Below are 19,709 nucleotides of genomic sequence, written 5' to 3'. Positions count from 1 at the left end.
TCCACGAATGATGAGATCGAGCACCTTCCAAATTCGACACCCGAAATACAAGGAAGTACCGATACAATTACTCCTAAGGCTTGAAAAATTTCTCCTCTAAAGTCCTCTATTTTCACTAAACATTTTGAGAAAATCACTCTTCCATCGGGAGAATTATGTGCAAAATGTAAGTCATGCAATGCTTCCTATATATTTTAAGTCAGCGGCGTTTATGGGTCCTTGAAATAACATGTAGAAACGAAGTACCCGATGGAATATGGACTCAATCGTTCTTAAATACAATTATCTAGATTTTCTTCAACTAGCGATAATACTGATTCCAATTTATTTTTATATTTTGATAATAAATTAAGAGAATCATTAGTTAAATTTGTTTCCGTATAACATCTTTTTTTTAGTCTTGGATCTAAATGCACATTTGAAGATTCTAGTAAAGAATCTCTTAATCCATATGCTAAACATGTTCCTAGGATTACCCTTACTCGTATAATTTAAAAATTAGTAAAATAAGGGAAAAAGAATTTAATTAATACATTTAGTAAATTAGTTAATAAAGTTTTTTATGTTATGATATTTGGAGTGATCATTGGAAAACACATTTGTATATGGATATGACTTATCATTGAATCAATAACTCTTGAAATCTCAAAAAAAGATTGTTAGCTTATATGGTGCGTTTGTTGGGGGTTATCCTTGATAACCTTGGTTATCTATCCAAGGTTATCAACAAAAACCCTGTTTGGTTTAGGTAATCGATGATTCCCGAGTAATGTTCCATGCCCGACGCGTCAGCAAAATGGGGCATGCAACCAGGAATCGGAAAACCTCAAAAAACTGAGGTTTTCTTAATTCCGGGGTTATCGAATTTTTTTTACCCAAAATATCCTGAGATAAAAGAAAAATGTAAAGAAAAAAATGAAAAAAATAAAAAATAAAATAAAAATAAAAAATCATATTTTTTTTAAAAAAATAAAAAATCATTAAAAATAATAAAAAAATAAAAAATGGTAAAAAAACCTTTTAAAATAAAAAAATTTAAAAATCGAAAAACATTAAATTTTTTTAAAAAATACAAAAAAACATTAAAAAAAATAGAAAAACATTAAATTTTTTTAAAAAAATACAAAAAAAAAGAAAAAACATAAAAAATTTTAAAAAGTAAAAAATAATAAAAAAATGTTAAAAAACATTAAAAATTTAAAAAATGCTAAAAAATTTAAAAACCCTAAAAAATAAAAAACTAAAAACTAAAAAAAAACTAAAAAAAATAAAAAATTAAAAATTAAAAAACATAAAAAACAAAATAAAAAAATATATAAAAATTAAAAAAAATGTGTAAATATAGTAAAATATAATTGAGTTTAAATAATAATAATAATAATAATAATATTATTATTATTATTATTATTATTATGTATAGTTGATTTTGTAGCTAAGAGTAATTTAGTAAAATACTAAACTAGGTTATTCATTAAAACCTTCAAACAAATATGTTTTTGTTGCATTACCTAGATTGAACCAAACAACATTTGGTTATGTTTTATTCCCCATAACCTTGGTTATGTGATTACTTGGTAATCACATAACCAAGGTTATACATGATGACTTGAATCAAACGCACCCATAGAGTTTTTGATGAATCACATAATACTTATAACATCACATAATTATTATGTTTAATTTTAGAAGAATATTGTATTAACTCATAAAATATTTTCAATATATTAGATAATGTCAATTTCAATACTGCTTGTATAGATGATCTAAAAATTGTTTGTCAACCTATTATTGGTGGTTTATTTTTTCATATTTGTCATTATAGATAATGAGATAAGTTTTGTAAAACTAATGGAATAAGGCCTAAAAAATTTTCATGTGATGTATTAATACGTTGTAATTCAATCTGCAAATTATTATAAGATTCATTTCAATATAAAGAATTATTAAGTTCATTTGTTTGTAAAAAAACTAATACTAATATATATTTATTTTCACAATGATAGAATATTTGTAGTAGTATTTGTAAAATTTTAAAAGTATTTAATGATGAACTAAACAACTTTTCGGTGTTTATTATCCTACTGGTCAGTTAGTTTTAGAAAATTTTTCAATTTTACATGACATATTAATAATGAATCTTTATCTTCTTGTATATTATTTAAGGAAATTAAATGAAAAAATATTTTTATTTTATTCTTGAAATTTATTTAATTATATTTACTTACATCTTAGATTTAAATTAGAAGTTTTATAAAAAATACGCTTTAATTCCAATCATAAGTTCTTCTTATTTATATGATATTTATAATCAATATTGTATAAAATATGAAATACAAACTAATATTTCTAAAATACAACAAACTGCTACTAGTAATTCAAAACTTACAAAAGCATAAATTTTATTAAAATAACAGACGAAACGTCCACGAGTATCTTTAAGTTCGACACAAAAACTTGAGAATTCATTTACGACTTATTTTGATTTTAATGAAGTAGATAGTAAAAATTTTGATATTTTAAAGTAGTAGTCACAGAAAGCTCAAACTTTCCCATCCTCTTTGTGATTACCAAAGAAATTTTAACTTGTCAAATATCAACTGTTGCTGTGGAGCAGACGTTTAGTGTGGCGACAACATATTAGATAAACAACAATCAACTTTGTCTCTCCACTCATTGAAAATCCAAGCATTACTCAATGATTAAATCAGAACCGAGAAAAGAATCTAAGAAATACAACTTTTAGATGACAAAGTTGAAGATTTTGATACCGAAAGAAAGAATAAAATAGGAACGAGAAATGGAAGTGAGTGACAATATCACTTTCAAATGCAAAAGGGTAAAAATGTAAAAGAAACATGTGAACTTTGATTCTCAAATACCCTAAGGGGATACATAAGTAACTTAAATGAGTGCAAATTCTTTTCTAAAAAAATTTTAAATTTTATTTTTTTTAATATAATAATCTTGAACTATGATGAACTGTGGTGAATCGTGATAAATCATAAATCAAATCGTGAATCGATGATTCCTAAATCATAAATTATAATTATCTTGGATAGTTAAGATTAACAGTCGACTTGTCAAAAAGATTGAATCGACATTTCTAAATAATCTAAGTTGTCGGTTCCGAACGTAATAAAAAAAATGATAATTTCAGTTAGCCTCATTGATTATCCCTGGGGGTGACTGACCCGGCCCCACGAAAGTTTCTCATCGGCCACCAGGGTAAATTGGGAAGCGCGCGCGACAGTCAACCCAGACGCCTAACATCCTTTGATTGCGCTCCCCATTTGAAGAAAATTCCTGCAAATACACCGTAGCTGGAGATTGAACCACGGATATCTGGGTGACAATCTAGATGTCCTACCGCGGCACCATACCCCGGGGACTTCCGAACGTAATAAGTTCTAACATAAAGTCGACCCAAAACCTTAGAAGGAAATGCAGAACGGCAATTTACCAAAGGGCGCACGTGGAAATCTAAATTTACCAAAAGGTGTACATTACTTTGGTATTTACCAAAGAGTGCACTTTTTTAAATGCATTTCCTATTTTACCCTCCTGATAATTTGACTTTTTCTACTGTTTTTCTTTTCTTCTCTCTCTTCTCTGTCGGCAGAAGATAGGAATAACATAGTCAATTTTTAATCACATTTTAATACATTTGAAGAAGCCAAAATAAATAATGGACACCATATTTGGACTCCTTGTAATTTTAGAAATCCACATGAACTTAAATGGGTGCAATCAGAGCTTTCTAGGTCGATCAGTGAGTTTCGGTCAAAACCCACTGATGGACCTAGAGAGCTCCGATTGCACTCATTTCAGTTTCTATGGATTTCTAAAATTACAAAGAGTTCAAATATGGTGTCCATTATTTATTTTGACTTTTTATTAATGTTAACAAGCAAAATCAAAGAATCGACATAAAAACCCACGTTGGGCCTGATATCATTCCATATCAGGCCCACGTTGGGCCTGATTTGAGTCCATATCAGGCCCAATGTGGGTTTTTTTGCAGATTCTTTAATTTTACTTGTTAACATCTATAAAAAGTCAAAATAAATAATGGACATCATTTTTGAACTCATTGTAATTTTAGAAATCCATAGAAATTGAAATGTGTGCAATCGGAGCTCTCTAGGTCCATCAGTGGGTTTCGGTCTCAGTGGGTTTTGACCGAAACCCACTGATCGACCTAGAAAGCTCCGATTGCACCCATTTCAGTTTCTATGAATTTCTAAAATTGCAAGGAGTTAAAATATGGTGTCCATTATTATTTTTGATACTCCTAGTGGTGGACTAGAGGTTTTGAAAACCCTAAATCTCTCTTTATTTTTTTTTATTTTTTTATTTTTTGTTGTTACTAGGCCTGATATCTCCCATATCAGGCCCACATTGGGCCTGATATGGGGAGATATCAGGCCCACGTGGGCATGATATCTCTTCATATCAACCCTAAACAAAAAAAAGGAAAAAAAAAGAAGAAGAGAGATTTAGGGCTTTTCAAAACCTCTGGTCCACCACTAGGAATGTCAAAAATAATAATGGACACCATATTTGGACTCCTTGCAATTTTAAAAATCCACAGGAACTGAAATGAGTGCAATCGGAGTTTTCTAGGTCGATTAGTGAGTTTCGGTTAAAACCCACTGATGGACCTAGAGAGCTCCGATTGCACCCATTTCAGTTTCTATGGATTTTTAAAATTACAAGGAGTTCAAATATGATGTCCATTATTTATTTTGACTTTTTATAGATGTTAACAAGTAAAATTAAAGAATCGGCAAAAAAGCCCACATTGGGCCTGATATGGACTCAAATCAGGGCCAATGTGAGCATGATATGGAATGATATCAGGCCCACGTTGGGCCTGATATGGAATGATATCAGGCTCACGTTGGGCCTGATATGATTCCATATCAGGCCCAACATGGGCTTTTATGACGATTCTTTGATTTTGCTTGTTAGCATCTATAAAAATCCAAAATAAATAATGGACATCATATTTGAACTCCTTGCAATTTTAGAAATTCATAGAAATTGAAATGGGTGCAATCGGAGCTCTCTAGGTCCATTAGTGGGTTTTGACCGAAATCCACTGATCGACCTAGAAAGCTCCGATTGCACTCATTTCAGTTCCTGTGAATTTCTAAAATTGCAAGGAGTACATCCTAGTGGTGGACCAGAGGTTTTGAAAAACCCTAAATCTCTCTTTCTTTTTTTTCCTTTTTTTTTGTTTAGGCCTGATATGAAGATATATCATGCCCACGTTGGGCCTGATATCTCTTCATATCAGGCCCAATGTGGGTCTGATATGGGTGGGCATGATATCTCTTCATATCAGGCCCAATGTGGGCCTGATATCTCCCCATATCAGGCCCAATGTGGGCCTGATATGGGAGATATCAGGCCTAGTAACAACAAAAAAAAAAACAATAATAAAGAGAGATTTAGGGTTTTCAAAACCTCTAGTCCACCACTAGGAGTGCCAAAAATAATAATGGACACAATATTTTAACTCATTGTAATTTTAGAAATTCATAGAAACTGAAATGGGTGCAATCGGAGCTTTCTAGGTCGATCAGTGGGTTTCGGTCAAAACCCACTGATGGACCTAGACTTTCTAAAATTGCAAGGAGTTCAAATATGATGTCCATTATTTATTTTAGCTTTTTTATAGATGTTAACAAGCAAAACTAAAGAATCGGTAAAAAATTCCACATTGGGCCTGATATGGACTCAAATCAGGCCCAACGTGGGCCTGATATGGAATGATATCAGGCCCATCGTGAGCTTTTATGCCGATTCTTTGATTTTGCTTGTTAACATCTATAAAAAGCCAAAATAAATAATGGACACCATATTTGAACTCCTTGTAATTTTAGAAATCCATATAAACTGAAATGAGTGCAATCAGAACTCTCTAGGTCCATCAGTGAGTTTTGACTGAAATCCACTGATCACCTAGAAAGCTCCGATTGCACTCATTTAAGTTCCTGTGGATTTCTTTGGCTTCTTCAAATGTATTAAAATATGAGAAGAGAGAGAAGAGAGAGAAGAAAAGAAAAATAGTAGAAAAAGTCAAATTATCAGGAGGGTAAAATAGGAAATACATTTAAAAAAGTGCGCTCTTTGATAAATACCAAAGTAATGTACGCCTTTTGATAAATTTAGATTTCTACGTGCACCTTTGATAAATTGACGAATGCAAAACGAAGCACGTGTTTGTCGCACGACAGCATGACACGTACTCGTGTCACGTGCCAGCCACGCTTTTAACGGCCCGCTTACTTGAGAAGAAAGGGCATTGACAAAAACATATACCCGATCAAGTGACACAATCTTACGTATTTTAAATATCTTAAAAATATTTTTAATTACAAAATTCTATCTTTATTTATTGACAATAATTGAACCAAAAAAATAACGAACAATAATTGTCGAGGTTTTAACAAAAACTCAAGAAGGGTCTAAAATTGTTCTTTATTTAGAGATTTCTATAGGGAAAATCTATCAAAAATAAGAGAAAAAAAAACATTTGAGTTTTACTATTTAAGCAAAATTCTAGGACGACAATAAGTATTTCACATGAATTTAGAAAACATTTAGAACACGAGCAGGGATTTCCTTCAACCACAAACCTTCATCATCACAAACGTATCGACGACAGGCGGAGAGCGAGCCACATCCTTCTCTACGAGACTACGACAAACAGCAGATTTCCTTCCTAAATTTCCCCCTTTTCCCCCTGTTTTTTTGCTTTCGTGGGGGGCAGAAATAACCGCGAGTCTGCTTCATGCTGCTCAGGTACTGTTCTCTCCACAACCTGTCGCTGGCCCTTATCCGCTACCAGGAAAATCTCTTGGCACAACATTAGGTTTTTTTTTTTGTGGTTCTTAGAACCTGTAATCTGAGATTTTGGTGAAAGTTTGTATTTTTTTGGCTTAAAAATCGAACTTTATTTTGCATCTTGCCGTCCGAGATCAAGCTGCGATCGAAAGATGGTATTTTTATGCTAGTTTGGAGAGAATCGTTCGTTTGTGTGGCTTCAGGGCTATTCGTGTGATGCCATGGCTTGCCCTGCTTCCCTCGCGTTTTTGGGAGGCGCGATGGCAGTCTCCCCAGTTCTCCTAGAGGTCTCGCCGACGGCCGTCGCCGTCGGGAGGATTCACGTTGTTTCTGGGGTTCGATTCGGTACCTTCCTCAGCCCGAGGCAATGGCATCATCTTGGAGGTCGTGTCTATAGGTGTATGGTGACCACTAATTTAATCGAGGAAAGGGGGATTCCGTCATCTGCCGATTCCATATTGAAGATCACTAACAGTAGTGGTAGCAGAGACGAGGATGCTGATCTCATTATCAAGCCTACCCCCAAGCCTATACTGGCAGCACGCCCCAATGGCCCAGTAAATCCTCCAAACACAGCTTCAGCCATTTGGTCGCCTGACTTGGCTGTTCGAGAGAAGCCAGCAACCTCATTGGAAGACAGAGAGAAAGTAGTAGAATCTCTTAGTGAGGTTTTAGAGAAGGTAGAAAAGCTTGAGAAGACCACTAATTCAGTGAACTTGAGTGATAAAGCTATCAAGGATAATGGTGTGGCCAATGGCAGCTCCAAACAAGTTAGGCCACAAAATGCAACTCCAACTATAAGGAAATCGAAGACTGTTAAGAGTGTTTGGCGGAAAGGGAACCCTGTTACAAGTGCACAAACGGTGGTTAAAGAAATTCCCAAGGGTGAAGTGAAGAGTGAACCCTCTTTAACCAAAGGGACAAAGATATTGGGAACTCCTGCTGTATCCCCTATCAAGCCTCAAATGCCTTCTCCAGCCCGACCAAAGCTGCAAGCAAAACCTGCTGTTATTTCACCCTCCCTTTCTGCAGTGAAGAAACCTGATGCCCCAAAGGAAAGAAAACCCATTCTTATAGATAAATTTGCATCCAAGAAGCCGCCTGTTGATCCAATTGCAGCTGCAGTGATGACATCAATCCCTTCAAAGCCAGTAAAAGGGTCCTTGGCATCCAAAGTCAAAGATGAGCGTCGGAAGAAATCTAGTTCTACTAGTGGTTTGCGTAGAAGGCTGGTGGAAGATGGTGAGATATCTGAAGAGGAAGCTTCAGAGCTTAATGTGCCTATCCCTGGGGTCATGGAACAAAGGAAAGGAAGAAAATGGAGCAAGGCAAGCCGCAAAGCTGCAAGACTTGAAGCAGCTAAAGCTGCAGAACCTGTAAAGGTTGAGATACTTGAGGTAGGTGAGGAGGGTATGCTCATGGAGGAGTTAGCATACAACTTGGCCATTAATGAAGCAGATATTCTCGCATTTCTGTTCTCAAGAGGGGTCAAGCCAGATGCAGTCCACATTCTAGATAAAGACATGGTTAAAATGATATGCAAGGAATATGATGTGGAAGTAATTGAAGTTGATTCAGTTAGAGTGGAAGAGATGGCAAAGAAGAAAGAAGTACTTGATGAAGAGGACTTGGACATGCTAGAAGATAGGCCTCCTGTAATTACAATCATGGGGCATGTGGATCATGGGAAGGTACAGTTATTTTATTTATTTCTTGTTTTCCATATTATAGTGATTAAATCCATGTATATATGAACCTTAAATTGTTTTCTTCTTTAATTTGCCTATGCAGACAACATTGCTGGACTATATTCGAAAGAGCAGGGTAACGTCAGAATATTTTCTTTCAGAATATTGATCTGTTTGATTGAATATCTACACAATTCAATTTCAGAAGGCAATTTAAGTTTTGTTAGGTTTACTTCTACAGGTGGTTGCATCAGAGGCAGGTGGAATAACCCAAGGTATTGGAGCATACAAGGTTCTTGTCCCAGTAGATGGGAAGCCTCAGCCATGCATATTTCTTGATACTCCGGGCCATGAGGTATGCAATATCTTGCTCCTTTTCTTGCATTATTAGGATTTTCAACTGATTTTTAAGTTTTTTGAGGACCTCTTAGTGGTTTTGGCTTTAACACAATGCAATCCAAAGTTTCGAATCTCAATTTTGAGTCAGGGTTTTGGTTCCCAGATGGAACAAGATGTTTCAATGTTGTGCTAACAGCGCGATAGATGATGCTCATGACATTAACACACGATTGGGAGGGGGGATTGGAGAGGAGTAGATAAAAAGGAGAAGATTGGGGGAGAAAAAGAACAAAAACTCTAACAACTTAACCTCGTCACTTAGTTGCCATGCGAAAGCTCGCGTAGTCTCAGATAGTTTGCGGAAGCCTTGAGCAGTTTTGTTGTCTCAGACAAGTCATGGAAGTTTCATCATCATCTTAGACAACTTGCAAAATCTTCATCATTGTCTGGGATGTCGTAGAAGCTTCTTCATCATCCCAAAGAATCTCATTGTCGATAAGTTCTATGTGTCGGTCAGTTAGCGGCATGAGATTCTTTACTCATGTCAGTCGACACGGAACAATATTTAAATCCTTGATGCAAGGTTCCTATTTGAATTTGACACCTGATGTCCTAACTACCTTGTTAAGTAGTAGGATGAGCCATTTGAGAGATTAAGTCTATGTTTACTAAGTTTTTGTTTGGGACCTCCAAATGGTTTTGGCTTTAACACAATGCAAGTTTCCTATTTGAATTGACATTTGAAGTCCTGACTACCTTGTTAAATAGTGGGGCGAGCCATTTGAGAGACTAAATTCTAACTGATTTGCAACAGGCATTTGGTGCGATGAGGGCTCGTGGAGCGAGAGTAACTGACATTGCAATCATTGTAGTGGCTGCTGATGATGGAGTTCGCCCACAAACTAATGAGGCAATTGCTCATGCAAATGTTGCTGGGGTGCCTATTATCATAGCCATCAATAAGGCATGTTTCATCGACTGCTATATAGGTTCTTCATGCTATGCAAAAAACTGATTATTTCTTTCTTATATGGACTCAGGTAGATAAGGATGGAGCAAATCCAGAAAGGGTAATGCAAGAGCTTTCTTCTGTTGGCCTTATGCCAGAAATTTGGGGTGGTCACATCCCTATGGTTCAGGTTTCTCCTCTCTCTCTACACACACACCAAAAAACACAAAAAACAAAAAAAAAACTAGACATGCTCTTCCTTTTTTCATACTTTTTAATTCTCTATCTCTTGAATCAGATCAGTGCTCTTAAAGGTGAGAACATTGATGAATTGCTGGAGACTGTTATGCTTGTAGCAGAGGTATAAACATTCTGCTTAGGTTCTTAGATGTTTCCTTTGTCAAATTTTATATCTGAATCATCCTTTTCATGATTGTGAAGATGCAAGAATTGAAAGCCAACCCAAAAAGAAATGCTAAAGGCACCATTATAGAAGCAGGTCTTGATAAAGCAAAGGGAGCTGTCGCCTCACTTATTGTGCAAAATGGAACTCTTAAAAAGGGTGACATTGTAGTTTGTGGTGAAGCTTATGGAAAGGTGCTCCTTTTGACTTGTTACTTGCCCTGAAAATCATTCCTGAAACATATTTACAGTTTTTACAGGCATTTGTGTTTTTCTTCTCAAATCGTTAAGCTGTATTGACCTTGGTTCCTTCATTTTGATAGCTTACTACCTCGTTTTCATTGCTTAAATTGATGAGTAGGTGCGCGCTATGTTTGATGATAGAGGAGGCCGTGTTGATGAAGCTGGACCGTCAATGGCAGTACAGGTTGGTTTCCTCAGCTCATGCTATCTTCTTCACCATTAATCCAAAGTTTACAACTCTTTTAACATAGTTACAACAAGGATAAATATGGTTTGAAACTCCATTCAATGCTTGAAACAGAGGGAACTAACGAACTTAGCATGTAAATGCATTTTGGATCTTTTGCTCACCTATTAAATGCATTTGCTTGATTTAAAGCATTTTCCAGTATTTGTATTTCCTTGTGACTTATAAGCTAAGGTCAATAATGTCATTAACGAATTTCAATCTTTTTTGACCATCTATGTGTCCTGAAAGCATCAACAATCTGTATCTGAAACTAAGTGTCATTAGTACAATTTCGAGAATCAGATACAGTTTTACAACTAGGTGGTTTGGATATTAGTTGAACCTATATTTAAGATGTTTATCTAATACTAGTTTCTTTTCATGCTTTTTGTTTTCAAATTTTGTTAAATACTAATAACCACACAAAAGATCATTTTTTCTATTTCATTAGGGAGTGGCCACATTCCATTTCTCACATTCTAGTTTGCAGAAATCTTACGTGGGAAACTCATTTATAAATCCTTTGTATGCTCATGCATCAAAAACAGTACTTCTGAGAAATGTTGGACTAGAGAGGTTTTGCAAAATGCTTACTTGATTTGTTTACTATATTATTCTGTTTGATTTTATGTTCAATATCAAATAGATGCATTGTTGTAGCTGTTAAAGTTATGTGAGCTTGATGCATTCAAAAGAGTGCTCCTATTTTCTGAGTCGTCAAAAAGGCGATCCATTTTAATTTTTTATCAAAAGGGCCCCCACCACCTTGTAAAATGGCATAACTATCCTTTAGTACATTGCTTGACATTATTACACTGTTCTCATTATTATCCTGTCTATATCTCTGACTCTCGCTTAAATCTAGAATTGATCAGGCGCGTTGTAGCAACTATGAAATGATAGCTACTACAACTACAACAGTTGTAGCTTTAGGATCGTTATGCACGTGAGAGGGGGTTGAATAACGTGATTTTTAAAAACTTATTCTTTTTCGATTTTGAAAACGAGTATGCAGCGGAAATAAGGTAAAAGAGGAAACTAAAAAAGAACAAACACAATGACTTAGTAGATTATTTGATTCGGAGCCTTTGACAACTCCTACTCCAAGACCCAGGCCCCTTGGACTTATCAATGGGTAATCCACTAAATTCTCTTTCGGAACCGCCAGAAGAGTAATCCGAATAGAAATGATCTAAGGAAGTGTAACAACTCTACACTTCCTCTATTAAACAATAAACAATAAATAATTATAGCTTAAATTAAAATATACCGACTCGTAGTAAATGGAAGTCAAGGCTTGTAGTCGGTTGCAGCGTAGTAGCAGAGTAGCAATGCTGTCGGACTAGTAGAAGAATCGTTTGAGCTCGGATATTAGTTGTGTATTGAAAAGTGGCTGAACCTCTCCTTTATAGAATGTTGGAGGTGCCTCCAATGCCACTGGAGGCGCCTTCAACCCCAAAGTATATCCCCACAGATTCGACTTCTTATCATCGACGAAGCCTTCTGCCTTATCCGATTGAAGGTGCCTTCAAAGCTCTCCAAGGTGCCTTCAGTCGTATAGAAGGCGTTTATGCGTCCTTCTGCACGGGGCCTTCTACCAATGCTTTCGAGGCGCCTCCAACAACGGAGGTGCCTCGAGAACTGTTCACTCGAGGTTTCTTGTTATTTTTTCTCATGCAAAACATGTTAGTTCAACAAGAAAATATCTACTCTGCAAAACAGAATTAGTACAATTATAAAACAGTAGTATTAATTAGACTCTGTCTTCATGGTCTCAATTTAGGTTTTCAAAATGGACCAATTGAACCTGTACAAGTCCCTAATTGAGACTCGTCCTCACTGGAATACTCCCCTCCAGTGACTTACCTTACCATGCAGAGTCGTTTGATTTTACTTCGGTCCACCGGGTCTTCCTGCTAGTGTCCGTAGATCCAACTGGATTTCAGCTAGCTGTTAGGTCCCGCGGACCCAGCTGGACTTCCCACCAGATATTGGGTCACTCCTTGACATATTTGAACTTCTACACTAGCTATTAAGTCCTCCAGATCTAGCTGGATTTCAACTTGGTATCAGACCAGTCAAGTTTTGCACACTTGGTAGAAATGTTAGATCACAACACACCTAACTTTAATCCATTTGCCATTTATCAAAACTTAGATTTGGCCATTGGTGCCAACTGCACTAATAGTAAAAGCATAATTGCTACAACATAGAAAATAACCTTAATAAAGAGGACTAAAATTTTCCGGAGTCTTTGAAAAGGCTTTAAACGATGTTTTTTTTTCTTAAGACTCGGTCATTAAGGGTTGCACAAATGTATATCAGAAGAAGCTTCGATTTGATATATTGCGCGTCTCGTGGTTCAACTTGAGTCAAAAGTTATAATCTCTTGTAACAACTATGAAATCACATATGCTACAACTATGTAGCAGCTACGAGTTTGTAGCTACTACAATGCATCTCCAATTCAGGATTTAGGCCGGAAATATAGGCGAGAGATAATAATGAGAATAGTGTAGTGGAGAGTAGTTGGATAATTGTACACGGGGAGGGGCGCCCTTTTGATAAAAAATCAAAGTGGAGCACCATCTTGATGATTCCAAAAATAAGGGGCTCCACTTTTTATTTTTGCCCTTGTTGTATCGATTAAAGTGGTGTATGTTTGGATGAGACAACAACAATAGAAACTGTAAAATAAAATATATATTTTTTGCACTTCTGATGACTTCAATAAGTTACTAAGTAGGTAGTGATCTATTGTTTATACACGGAAGAGTTAAATATTCAAATTTTCAATTATGTTGCATAAAAATAATATTGTGATGAACTAGGCAAACATGGTTCGTGCCTTACAATTCGATAGTAGCATGTTGCATTAATTTCTATTTATTCTGTTCTTTGTTTGTGTCTTCTCTCAGCCTTACCTCACAGTTTGAACATTTGATTTCCTAGGTCATTGGTTTGAATAGAGTTCCTATTGCCGGTGATGAATTTGAGGTTGTTGAAACTCTTGATCTTGCACGTGAAAGGGCAGAACTTCGTGCAGAATCATTAAGGGTTGCACGGATATCTGCAAAGGCAGGGGAAACAAAGGTCACCCTATCTTCCATTGCTTCTGCTGTCGCGATGGGAAAACAAGCAGGTCTAGACATGCATCAGCTGAATATCATTTTAAAGGTTGACGTTCAGGTAAGATTTCTGAATAATGTTATCTTATATGTTTATACCAGGGGATATTGTTTCCCGATATCATCTTATCCTATATGCATCGTAGGGTTCAATTGAGGCCATCAGACAAGCTCTTCAAGTCCTCCCTCAAGACAATGTTAACTTGAAGTTCCTCCTTCAAGCTCCAGGGGAGGTTACCACTAGCGACGTTGACCTGGCTGTTGCTTCTGAGGCCATTATATTTGGTTTCAATGTAAAAGTACCCGGTTCAGTAAAGAGCTATGCAGACAAAAAGACTGTCGAGATTCATTTATATAGAGTCATTTATGACCTCATAGATGACATGAGGAATGCAATGGAAGGACTTTTAGAGTCTGTTGAGGTGAACACTTGACCGATATTAGGCTTCTTCCTTATAGATTCTTACCCCATAGAGATGCTGGTCTAAAATCTGTTTTATATTATATCTTCTAGGAACAAATACAAATAGGAACAGGAGAGGTTAGAGCAACATTCAGTAGTGGCAGCGGACGTGTTGCTGGATGCATGATCACCGAGGGAAAGGTAGTGAAAGAATGTGGTGCCCGGGTTATTCGAAATGGGAAGATTATTCACAGTGGTACAGTTGATTCTTTGAGGCGGGTGAAGGAAGATGTGAAAGAGGTATGTCTCAAATATCTAATTGATGCTTTATAGTGTCAATCTCTGCGTAGCTTAGGTGCATTGAAGCGACATTTTCGTAGTAACAATGCTTTGCTAAAAGTACTTCATCGTGTTCAATGTATCCTTGATAATTTCGAATGCCAGAATCGTCAATAATGTGTCATGCTTATAAATGAAGTCACATGACATTCTCCAGGACTAACAAAATTTTGACTATGATCTTCTATCAGTAGCCGTAAATGTTATAAGAATTTCTATCCACATGTTGCAAGTATCGAGCCAATGTTGTAATGTCACTTTAATCCACAGTGGATGGTTTCAAGCAAACTTAAAGATTCTTTATGGTTGCAGGTTGGTGCTGGACTTGAGTGTGGTATTGGTGTTGATGATTTTGATGATTGGGAAGCCGGAGATGTTATAGAGGCCTTCAATACAGTGAAGAAACAACGCACGCTCGAGGAAGCATCTGCTTCTGTCACAGCTGCATTAACTAGAGCTGGTGTTGATTTGTGAAGCAGTAAAGCATTCATAATTAACATTTATGGTGGATTTGAGATTGTAAAGCATCCCCCAGATGGTGGTCCAAAGAAAGTTCATTGCTGATTTAGCTCTCGGCAGGCCAGTTTGCCTACCAAATCTTTACTTATCTTTGATAACGCTGTGGTTCTCGTGGTTCTCGGCCGTAAAGCTCATACCCTTCTTTGGGCTCTGCAGAGAAGGCAGTCACTAAACTTCTCAACGGCAACCTGTACTTAATAGTGACAGTCAGAATGCTGTTTGATATTTTATAATTTGCATTCCTTTGGCCTATGTATAAAGAGGTTGTACATGAAATAATGGGGAAACTATACAATTCTGTTTTCAGTACCTGCAGTATTTTTGTACTAACCTCAGACTACAATCTTTTGGAAAGATCACTTCATTTCGTATTGTTTTTAGAGTCTTAAGCATGTGGATGACCATTTTGCTAAAACCACATTATGAACAAGTGTTGGATGGAACAATGTAGTGGCATTAAGTAATTTTGGCTCAAAATTAATGAATGATATTCCTCTACTCCAACATGAACCTATCACTTGTTGGTACTATATTGTTCATATTTATCAACAGACTGAAAGCAAAATGAATCATAAAGAACATCAGCTTTCATCTGTTAAAATATCAAATGCACATGAATACATGAACAAATTTAAGTGCAACAGCGATTGTAAGCGCTAGGAATGGAACATGGTCTGCAATTTCTTCCATGTCAGAAGCAGAGATCTTGTAAGGAGATGCAAGCAATTGCATGGTCTAGCTCATCATTTCTTGTTCGCAACAGCATCCTAATAGGCGGATCAATCTGCATTAGTGTGTAGTTGGATTTCATTCAGGCAGCAAAAGTATGATAACACATGCAATTAAGTAGTCTTTAAAGCCTGCTAAAATTTTCTATATTTTCCCAAGTTGCAGGACAATTTACAAAAGATCACGAGCAGCACAAACCTTAGCAGAATAAACCAAAATTAAGTATAAACGCAACGAAGCGCATCCATGTAACAGGAAGACTTGTCACATTTGAGTACGATTTTTTTTTTCACGTCTAACTAACTCAATCTGCATTAGAAAGTTGCCTCTTTCGTTAGCTGAAGCAGAAAAGGAACAAAGCCCTAAGCAGAACATATAGGTAGTCCAAAGATCGTTTTTTTTCTCTCTCTGTTATTAAGGATTTCGAGGAAACAATCGGAAAAAGAAAAAGAAAAAAAGCAAAAAAGTTCAATGTGCAGCGACCAGATCCACACCGAAAGCGTCCAAGAAGGGATCTGCAAGATCCGGAGACGAGGAGGCCAGATAGACCGACTTGGCGGGGGAAAGCTTCTTCCGCCTTGGAAATCGAGGGCCGTGCACCCTGGCGGCGAAGAAAGGGCGGAGCCCCTCGACCTGGGCAGGCGGCGCGGCACGGGCGGAAGGGAAGGGGGGCAGCGAGAGGTCGAGGAGCGCGAGCGAGGCGGATCTGGCGGTGCTGATCCTCTCGTCGCGGAGACGGGCGAGCGCGCCAGGCCTCAGGTACCGGTGCAGCCGCTCGTTGGTGGTTGGCGGCGTGGGCTTCGCGTTGGAGCTCCGGAATCTCTGATTCATCACGGACACTGAGGCGGAGGCGAGATCAGAGAGACGAATGAACTGTTTCCTCTTTGCTACGGAGGGCAAAGGCAAAGGCGAAGGCAAAGACAAAGGCAGTGCAAAAGGGGCGCGATTTCGAATATTTTAAGGGTGGAGTTGGATGCGAGAAAGGCGGGAGCATTGAGGAGGGAAAACGATAAGGCAGCGGATTTTAAAGGTTAAGGCGGGACTGTTGCTTTTCTTTTTCTGGTAGAATTTTACATAATCATCCTTTCAAATTATAAAATTACAAATTAGTTCCTTTGAATTTAAGATAGATAAATAAGGATCTAATTGTTACAGCTGTCGGACGGGTCGATTCATAGATGGATCCAAGAATTAAAGTTAGGGGCTTGAATTTAATGTAATAAATTATATATTATTATTAAAAATATAATAAATTATATAGATATATAACAAAAAAAAAAATTATTACATTATATTGTTCAAAGTTGTGCCCTACAAAATTTTGAAATATAAAATTTATTTATAATAGAATCTACATCTATATCTTTAGCTAAATTTCATTCAATATAGAATGTCAATTGATATTCAAGAAAATCATTCTCTATTTTATTGTGAAGTGTCGTCTTCACATGCTTCATTACTAAAAAGGTTCGCTCAGTAATGATGGTAAAAACAGGTAACGTCAAAACAAGATGAACCAATCTAGTCAACATGATATAAACCTTTGATAGTCCACTTTCAGTCAATTACTAACACAACTCAACAAGTGTTGGAACCTTCAAATTTTGTGTCATATTAAGTTTATAATGTACCAATTCATACTCCAAAGCAACGATGTCTTGTAAAAGTGAAATCTTAATGATAAAATTTCTTTGCAAGTTTGCAAATATAAATACTGTTAATTGAGTCAAATAAATTTTTATAATCTAAAGTTGTACTAAGAGAAAGAAGTACCCCTGATGACTCATTGAATAGAGTATTTTACTTTATCAAGATGAAATCTATTGCTACATTAAAAATATCAAAATGGAATAACGCTCAACTGTAGTTTGCTGACGAGATCGTCCAATCTTATATAGACAATCAAGGACAAGCATATCAATTTCATTTCTAAAAAAAAACTTTCACTTCATGAAAAAATTTTCTCACTCACATTCTCTAAGTTCTTGAATGATAGTTTTGGTAGTAGAGATAAATATAATAATAGTTAAAATGTCTTGAGATTTTCTTTAAAAAATTTGACAAAGAATATATGTTGTTATCATAATTTTATGCATTAAGTGGAAAATAAACACAAATTCAAAACTTGCTTTGTTTTTATAAATTTCCCAAATTTTAGACTTAGCTCTTCCATTTAAAGAATAGTCACTGAGAACTTTAAAAACTTTGCAAGTTGCGACATACATACTTATCAAACTTTTTACTGAGTCATAGTGAGAACTCCAACAAGTAGCTCATGCCCACTGCAAATCACCAATCTTATTGGCCCACTTCTAGAATCACGTTCTCAAATTGCCAACATATGTCCGATTTCATTTCTTTATGCAGTATGTAACTTTGCAATGCACTTAGTTAGTGTTGTAAATGAGCCGAGCCGAGTCGAGCTTTGGGATGTTCTAGCTTGTTTGATAAAGTAACCGAGTCTAGCTTAAAATGAACCAAGCTTTTGAAATGATTGTTCAAGCTTTGCTTGATTTATTTTTTATGAGCTTGAGCTTGGTTCATTTAGATGTTATCGAATTCTCAATTCAAGCTTGCTTAAGCTTGGCTTGAGCTTGGTTCGTTTAGATGTTATTGAGCTCTCAATTCAATGATTGTTTGAAACTTTTATTTGTTTGATTGATTATTGAGTTTGGTAATTTAAACTTATTTGTTTATTTTATTTTATTATTTCTTTAACATATTATAAAGATTTTTTATTAATAAATATGGTTCATGAACATTATTCATGAATATTGTGTTGGTGCATTTTGTACAAATGATCTAACTAAAGTTTTGATGAATGACAAGTGGATTAAAGTTAGAGTGTCTTGTGATCTAATTGTTTTACCAAGTGTACAGCAGTTGACGGGTTTGGAGGACCTGACACTAGGCTGAAATTCAGCTAGGTCCGTAAGACCCAATAGCTGGTGCGAAATCTAGATAGGTCCGTGGGACCCGATATCTGGCGAAAATTCAGGTTGGGTCTGCAGGACCTGATAATTGGACGAAGTCCAGTTGGGTCCACGGGACCTGACAACTGGCGGGAAGACCTAGTAAGTAAGAGGTAAGCAACTGAAGGAGAGATCCGGTGAGAATGCATTCCTGGTTGAGGGAACTGTAGGCCTCGGTCCAACTTAGGTTAATTTGAGAAACCTAAGTTGAGACTTTGACTAGATCTTGGTCTCAGGGAGACAGGATCTAATTAGTGCTATTATCTTGCTATATTGTACTAACTTTGTTTTACAAGATAATCATATTTTTTGTTGTATGGACTAACCCTTTTTGCAAGGAAGGAGTTGTTGAAAAAGGGAGTTCGGGCGCTCGAAAGGGATTCGGGCGCCTGGACTCCGGGTGCCCAGAGCTTGTCCGAGAGCCCGGAGTTAGTCTAGATGCCCGGAGCTGCCTTGCTCGGGTGGCTTGGCTAAGCACCCGGGCAGTTCGGGCGCCCAGGGTTGGTCCAAGTACTCGGATCAGAAAAGTTATCCAGAAGTTGAGTTGGAGTACGATGACTGGCTGAACCCACGTCAACGGTCCAGACGCCTGGAGGGGGATAAACTTGACGGATCAAGTTTCGACGAGAGATCGCCATGTCAGCAACGGTTTAGGTGCCCAGAGGGGTTCCAGGCACTTGGAATGAGCCTATATAAAGGTCTTCGACCAACAACTTCACAACATCTGCTACAAGTTTCATTCTTACGTGCTGCTCCGACGACACCGAAAGGTTGCTCCGAAGTTCAAAGAACAAAAGATTTTAAATTTTCTTTCTATTTGTCAGTAACAATTAATTTTAGTTCTTGTACTTAATCTTTGTAACTCATTATTCGAATTGATAGTGATTGCCCATTGAAAGCACTCAAAGAGTGTGGGC

General features: G+C 36.6%; 2 protein-coding genes across 2 annotated transcripts; one reads left to right on the top strand and one right to left on the bottom strand.

Annotated features, from left to right (window-relative positions):
• Window positions 1–6,621: 6,621 nt before the first annotated feature.
• LOC121993067 (translation initiation factor IF-2, chloroplastic-like) lies at window positions 6,622–15,471 on the top strand. Its single transcript, XM_042547739.1, has 12 exons — window positions 6,622–8,543; window positions 8,644–8,676; window positions 8,782–8,895; window positions 9,694–9,843; window positions 9,920–10,018; window positions 10,127–10,189; window positions 10,270–10,425; window positions 10,592–10,657; window positions 13,655–13,891; window positions 13,977–14,252; window positions 14,345–14,533; window positions 14,885–15,471. Exons 1-12 carry the CDS (start codon window positions 7,074–7,076, stop codon window positions 15,044–15,046), a joined length of 3,015 nt encoding a protein of 1,004 aa, XP_042403673.1. The 5' UTR covers window positions 6,622–7,073; the 3' UTR covers window positions 15,047–15,471.
• A 269-nt stretch (window positions 15,472–15,740) lies between these two features.
• Window positions 15,741–16,745, bottom strand: LOC121990408. The gene is made up of 2 exons (XM_042544542.1): window positions 16,315–16,745; window positions 15,741–15,875 (listed from the first exon to the last, which is right to left on the bottom strand). The coding sequence occupies exons 1-2, from the start codon at window positions 16,649–16,651 to the stop codon at window positions 15,871–15,873; spliced, it is 342 nt and encodes a 113-aa protein (XP_042400476.1). The 5' UTR covers window positions 16,652–16,745; the 3' UTR covers window positions 15,741–15,870.
• Between the last annotated feature and the right edge of the window lie 2,964 nt (window positions 16,746–19,709).

Source organism: Zingiber officinale, chromosome 6B, assembly GCF_018446385.1.
Source record: "Zingiber officinale cultivar Zhangliang chromosome 6B, Zo_v1.1, whole genome shotgun sequence".
Lineage (NCBI taxonomy): Eukaryota > Viridiplantae > Streptophyta > Magnoliopsida > Zingiberales > Zingiberaceae > Zingiber > Zingiber officinale.
This window is presented reverse-complemented; position numbering and strand designations above follow the sequence as displayed.

Coding starts and splice junctions, on each gene's coding strand:
- LOC121990408 (XM_042544542.1), bottom strand. CDS start 16,651: ATGAATCAGAGATTCCGGAGCTCCAACGCGAAGCCCACGCCGCCAACC.
- LOC121993067 (XM_042547739.1), top strand. CDS start 7,074: ATGGCTTGCCCTGCTTCCCTCGCGTTTTTGGGAGGCGCGATGGCAGTC. Junction 8,544..8,643: donor GGCATGTGGATCATGGGAAG/GTACAGTTATTT, acceptor TTGCCTATGCAG/ACAACATTGCTGGACTATAT. Junction 10,426..10,591: donor GTGGTGAAGCTTATGGAAAG/GTGCTCCTTTTG, acceptor ATTGATGAGTAG/GTGCGCGCTATGTTTGATGA.